This window comes from Diospyros lotus, chromosome 6 (genome assembly GCF_014633365.1).
Source record: "Diospyros lotus cultivar Yz01 chromosome 6, ASM1463336v1, whole genome shotgun sequence".
Lineage (NCBI taxonomy): Eukaryota > Viridiplantae > Streptophyta > Magnoliopsida > Ericales > Ebenaceae > Diospyros > Diospyros lotus.
The window spans coordinates 22,048,724-22,055,478 of NC_068343.1; the positions used below are offsets into that span (position 1 = coordinate 22,048,724).

Genomic DNA, 6,755 nt, shown 5'->3' on the forward strand with positions numbered 1-6,755 from the left:
AAATTGCCGCTATATTTTTTTTATAGTGTTCATTTGGCCGCGGTTTCTGAAACCGCCACTATTGTTAAATGTCTTAGCGACGGTTTTATAACCGTCGCTAAATTAATTTATTTCAAATTATAGCAGCGGTTTGTAAACTGTCGCTAAATGAACTTATTAAAAATATAGTGGCGGTTCTAAATTCAATAATACCTACTTACCCTATCTGCCTTGAAATACCTGATTACCTGTACCTAAATGGCCCATAAATATCCAAATTCACAAACACAATACACCAAATTCACAAACACAATATCTCCATCTATTTAATCAACAAACTATAAAGATTCCAACTAAAATATCCAAACATGTAACATATCAAAGTCCAATCAAAATAGACTTATATATCAAAATGAAATTTAAAAAGTTTAGAAGTCAAGTTGTTCAAATATCTTAACAATACATCAATTTTGTTGGTCTGGAGGTTGTGGTGGATCATGAATGTTATGACTAGATATCGAAGACCGCCTTCCCGCTGGTGAAGCTTGTCCACTATTCGCATCTAGTGCCTGAAATAATTAAAATTGTATTAGATTTATACAAAATATAAAAACATACTCTTAAAAGTATTTGTAGGCATAAACATAAACAATCACTTCAAATGAAAAATGAAAATTAATAATTTCAGAATTAACATACCATTGAATTGAGCATCACAACAATCTCAGGTGGTATATTCATTACAACGTTTGTCAAAAGAAAACTCACTACACCTTGAAAATTTTGCAGCTGCGACTCTAAACTTTGAACCTTTTGTTTATTAGTTCGTAATTCTTCTGTCAAAAAGTTCACTTGTTCTTGACATGATGGACTGGTATTATTGGAATACGAAGATATCCCATTCAATTGACTACTGGTCCCAAAAACTTGATTTGGACTCGGACCAAGTCCCAAACCTTGGCCTTGACTTGAGTGTTCTTTTCCTAGCACTTGAGCAAGTGAATCGTGTAAGGAGAATGACTATGGAGACGTGCCTTGACTCTCAATGTCAAAAATTTTGTCCTGTATATGTATGGATTAAAAAACATTATCAATAACAACAAAACACCAGCAAATCAACTCACAAAAATTTTTCTATATAAATATGGATGTTTTTCTACTTGACATAAAATTCCCCTATCAATTTGGAAATCAACTGATGTCATAAATTTTGAACATTACAACAAAGTTAAGTGAAAGAAATGAATTGACAGATAAGATATGGCCATCATCAAGCTGATTACACAACAGTGGCACTCACATTAATTTCCTTATCATCATTCCCTGTCAAGTTAGCATTTATGTCAACAACCAAAGCAGAAAAGGCCCAGTTATACTCTGAAAGTAATCTTAAGAACCTGAAAGTCAAATTGACAATGAGGAAACAAATAACAATAGTCTAAGACAGTCGCACTTTCTTTTTTTGCTAATCCGTAGAGGAATAAATGACAAAGTACATGGCTGTATGTAATCTCCTGTGCAAACACCAATTAACAGATACTCAGCTAAAAATTTTATGATCAGAAAAACAAATTATTTGAGAGCACATTAACACATTTGAACTAAAAGGAGAACCTCTAGATGAAATGAACAAGAAATACAAGTTTATTAGCAGTAAAATAAATATGATAGTAAAATATAAAATGTGGTTACTAGATAATCAGTATCCCACATAGGAAAACTGTCCATTGCAGCTAGCATCTTCTCTTCTTGTAATGCACTAACTCAAGAGTATCCTTTGTTGACAGCAGCCAACATATGCTCACCACTGTGGGCACTAGAAGGCCCCTATACCCAGGAAGCACAGACACTTTATTTTAGGTATTGTACCCATCTCTGACATGCATTGAACATGATAAAAAGTACCCTAACTTTTTTATTTCTCCATGAGTACTCTATTGACAAGGCCAAAATACATGCTCAACCAAATAACTACATTAATTTTATTATTATTTCCATTTTCTGACATGTCTAAGATACCAGACACATGTCTATGAGTTGAAAACATGAAACACACACATAGCCCTAAATTAGACAAGCCCAACATGGTAGGGTCTGAATAGAGCATTTAGAACATTGTTTGGCAAACAAATTTGAACCTGAGAGAGGGAAACAAATCATCATCATCAACTATACCTTATGGAAATGGTGTTTGCTTTTGGCGTACTTCAGGTTACAATTCTAAAATGAGGGACTGGTGCCTTTGAGAACTTTATATCAATTAAAGCATTATGGTTAATCATCGTTGAATTTAATTTTAAAGATAGCAGGCACTAGAAGTAACTTTTTTATATTAGAAATCTAGAGTATCAATTCAATTGCAAAGAATTTTTTTTACTATGAATCAGTTGGAATTTTAAAAAATAACAACGAGAAAATTTATATATTTGTTACTCTGCTAAAGTTTGCATCTATATGTAATATTTCCTTCAGGACATTGGATGGCTGACACCTTCTGTGTGTGTGTGTGTGTGTGTATAAACTATTAGGTTTTGCTCTCCTACTCTTCCAGCTAGTTTTGTATCCCTTGGTGGAGAGAAATTTTGGGCCAATAATGGTGTCCCATATTGGAGCAATATGCCACTACCGATCCTTTGCTATTCAATCCATTTCTACTTCAATTTTCTTCTGCTGCTTGTGTTAATGTTGTTTATATCTAGCTCTAAATGAAGGTTTCAACCATACCATTGCTGTCCAGTTACTCATGGATAGCTATGCTATTTGGACCCTACCTCTTTTTGGTAGTTAGTTGTGCATTTGTATTAAAGAACATATTGTCGGTAAGTGCTAAATCAAACCTCAAAATTCTTTCTTGTCACCATGATGTTTTCTGACCTCTGCTGCTTGTTGTTTGTTAGTTGTGCATCTGTATTAAAGAACTTATTCTTGGTAAGAGCTAACAAGACTCAAATATTCTTTCTTGTTGCCACTAACCCTAAAGGATAAGAAGATGCAACCGTTTATGAAATCCGAGTAATAGGCAACTTTCCACATCAAATTTATAAGAAACTCTCTTTTTTTGCGGGGTGCTAAAAAAGGGTAGGAGGGGGCACCAGGTGCTGGCAATCCTACATGGATGTAACCATGACAACCTCTGTTTGCTGAGGAACCATAAGGCGTATGGGGAGCTCAAATGGTCACAGTTTGTTTTGTAGAACTTTTTCATTACTATCTACCTGAAGATTCAAGATGTTCCAACTTCTCTGAGATTTCCCTTATCTAATGAAGAAAAAAAACTATAAAATTTACACAAATATTTTCCAGCTTTAGGGACACTACTGCTTTCTCCTAAAGTTTCGTCCATTCGATGAAGTGGATAATTATGCAGTCTGCATTAGCATGTCTGATTTCAGTTACTACTAAGTGCTTTGTGTTAGAACACTGGCTCTAGTGAACATTCTTGTGCCAACCAAGAATTTGGCTGGGCCTTCTTATGATACATATATAGAAAGTGTTGCTTTTCTCTAATTTCACTAAACAGGTAGGAACTGAAATGTTAGATGCATGAAAAATCCTAATTTCAAACCCATGCAAATATTTTGGAGTATTTCTTTTGGAAAAATTGAAAATAATTGCCATTCACATACTTGTCTCTAGGAAGCATGATTTGAGATGGCACCATAGTCTCAACAAACCATTGAGCCAATTTCAAATTTCAACTTATTCATACTTATCTTGAAAAAAAATTTCTTATATAGATTTTTGTTTCTCTTAAATGTGCACTCTAAACATCAGGTATCTATTACGACGGGATTGTTTCTTCTACAAAATAGGGCTGTGGTAAGTTTCTGCTTCTATAGTTTGTTATTTTATGTTTGCAAATTAATAATGTAAAGAGGGGACCAGTTTCAGACTCTAATAAACAAAGACATAAAAACAAGCAAAAGGTCTAAGAATTATGATATAACTGGGAAACAAAAGCAAAAGGTGTCTAGAAACAAACACTATAAAAACAAATAAATTTGAAAGTAAAGTTTAAGCTTGTGTCAAAACTTACGCTTATAGTTCGTACTCCTTCATTCACAAAAGATCCGTCTTTCTTCTTATGTGTCGCGATGTATAATAAACCCCTACTCACTAGCTGACCACTCTCAATTTCCTATAATTTAGAACAATTTCACATAAATGTTAGTTGATGTTACAATGAAAAATTCATACTTAGGATATATTTTTGTAATATTACCATATCTCATGTTTTTTTCTTGCCAGACTCTTTGATCCTTCAGTGTGTGGGATTGTCAATTTGGATCGATTTTTCACTATTTTGTAGACACATCTCCTAGATATCCAACAAGAACATCATTGGTTGAATTATACTTATTTAGTTGTATAAAGAGTAGTACTCTTATAAGCAAGATTAGTAGCATCACCTTAATTTTCTCGTGTGCACGATAATCAATGAAACTTGCCCACTGGTCTTGGGAGATTTCTACTGGATGTTTTGCAAGATTTGCCTCTCGACCAATAATGGGATCATAGTACTCGTGGTATAACTTGCATCTATTATCCTTCCATTTTTTTTCAATGTTTCTCAAAATGAAATTCTTCATATGTCCTTTGTCAACATTAAATTTTTCCTTCAAAAAATAACAATGTTAATTATAACAAAATATTCAAAAAAATATATCAAAACAACAAATATTAGTTAATTACCATGACTCTATTTTTGTAAATTTCATCTTTATATGCGTTGGGAACTTTATGCCAGCTTTCGTAATTGACAAGAAAAACGACAAAATCAGAAGCTAGCTCCCCTAAAATCCCTCCAAATAGTCCCGCAACATCTCCTATGGATTGGAGCGTGTCATTAAACTCTAACATGACACGCCTTCCATGTGCAAGCAGCCAAACATCCTTAACCCATAGTTTTTCTTGTTTTATAACCCCTTGTTCATCTGTTAATTAAAATGCATATATCTAATTTAATAATTAATGCAAGTATATAATAATTACATGCAATTTAAATATTTTGTGCATACCTATCACATTAACTGTCCAGTAATGGCGTGATGTAAACGAGCTTGTCAATGGAAAATCCTGAGATAGATGTGGGGTGGATGATTCTGATGGAGTCTGGCTAGATCCTGGAGGTTCTGATGGGGCATGGGCAGATAATGGAGGTGGCGATGGAGTTGGGGAGGATGCTAGAGGTTGTGGTGGAGCTGGGGATGATGCTGGGGGTTGTGGTGGAGCTAACAATGATGTTGAAGCATGTGTAGGAAGTGAGGCATCTCCACCTAAATCAGTAGTGCTTGTCTTCCTTAGATGTTCTTCCTAATCATGGTTGCAATTTTGTATAAATGAGAAAAACATGCATGTATAAATAAAGCAAAGTAAAAAAAAAAAATAAAGGAGAAGGAGAAATATAATAATAAGAAAAGTAAAATGCAATATAATTTTCTACATTTAAGAGAAAATTAAAATGATGAGGGCCCAACCCAAAATGGATGAATGGCCTTCTAATAGCGTAGCTGACGGATGAAAGGCCCAAACCAACTCTAAACTCACTAAGCCAGGCATAAAAATTAAAATGATGGAATTTCAGGATTGGGCATAGTTTGATTCCAACTATTCATAATATCAGCTATTACATATATAAAAGGCAAAGCTCAGGCTCAGGCAGAGGCAGACCCCTATTCCTATGATTTGAAACATGTGCAAATAGTATCAAGCAGTTGGGGCTCAACAAGAAGAGGGGTTGATCGATTTTATTGCTTGTGTTATTGTTCAAACAACAATCTAGCATGATTTATCGGCACTTGCACCTTTTGCCTTAATATTCTTTAAATGAAAATTTCATACATAAGAAAATGAACCAACCGAAGGAAATGAAAATTTCACCAAGCAGCAAATAAAATTTCATACATAAGGAAGCCATTTAAGCATCAATAACCCAACTAAGTGACACAAGATTGACTAATAGACCATCACATGCTTTAAATGAATAGAAAATCGAACTAACCTGAGGAACGGCGAGAGCGAGTCAGCGACGGCAGGCGAGGGGCCGAGGGCGAGCGCGAGCGACGACGAGCAAAGGGAGGGTAAGAGCGAGCTAGGGGCCGAGGGCTAGCAACGGCGGGCGAGCGGCTGAGGGTGACCTCGAGCGAGGGGAGGGTGACCTCGAGTGAAGGGAGGGCGAGAGCGAGCGAGGGGGCGAGGGCTAGCGACGCGAGGGAGAATGATAGACAGAGAGAAGGGTTCGCAAAAAGAGAAAGGAAAATTGGGGGAGGGAATTTGGGAAATTGGGGGTGCCTCAGCGCTCAGGCGAGTAATGGGAAATTGGGGAGGGAATTTGGGATTTTTTTTAAATTTTTATTTTATTTTTAATTAATTATTTAACTGTGAGATTTAACGTAATTATACTTAATATACATAATTTAATATCAAAAAATAATAAAAAATTAATATTGTTGCATAATTTATATTTTTAAATAATATAAAAATATTAAATTTAATTATGTGTAAAACTTAATTCATATTAGACATTATCTGAAAAAAAGATTAAAAAATTATTAAAAGAGAAGTACCGCTTTATTCATATCTTTCAAGTGATCAATAACATTAAAGGTGTGTTTGATAGTATAAAAATTCCATGAAAAATATCACATTCAAAAAGTGAATTCCATTATCGTTATTTGACACACTATATTTTTTATAGAATTAAATTTTAGAGTACAATCATTTAAAGCATATTTTAATCTATTTTCTATGAAAAATTGATTCCAAGAGGTGGTAGT

The 6,755-nt window shown here is 34.5% G+C and overlaps 1 protein-coding gene across 11 annotated transcripts; it reads right to left on the reverse strand.

Moving 5' to 3' along the window:
* Positions 1 to 300: 300 nt before the first annotated feature.
* Positions 301 to 6,122, reverse strand: LOC127804982 (uncharacterized). Of its 11 annotated transcripts, XM_052342125.1 has the most exons (7): positions 5,981 to 6,116; positions 4,998 to 5,292; positions 4,389 to 4,595; positions 4,016 to 4,117; positions 1,280 to 1,302; positions 1,014 to 1,041; positions 301 to 548 (listed from the first exon to the last, which is right to left on the reverse strand). In XM_052342125.1, exons 3-7 carry the CDS (start codon positions 4,566 to 4,568, stop codon positions 444 to 446), a joined length of 438 nt encoding a protein of 145 aa, XP_052198085.1. In that variant the 5' UTR covers positions 4,569 to 4,595; positions 4,998 to 5,292; positions 5,981 to 6,116; the 3' UTR covers positions 301 to 443. The 11 variants fall into 11 exon arrangements, 3 of the variants coding, with proteins under 3 accessions (XP_052198085.1, XP_052198084.1, XP_052198086.1); XR_008023780.1 differs by lacking the exons at positions 1,280 to 1,302; positions 4,998 to 5,292 and adding an exon at positions 4,202 to 4,297 and having other exon boundaries at positions 679 to 1,041; positions 5,981 to 6,122; XR_008023784.1 differs by lacking the exon at positions 4,998 to 5,292 and adding an exon at positions 4,202 to 4,297 and having other exon boundaries at positions 301 to 1,041; positions 1,280 to 1,376; positions 5,981 to 6,122.
* Positions 6,123 to 6,755: the final 633 nt, after the last annotated feature.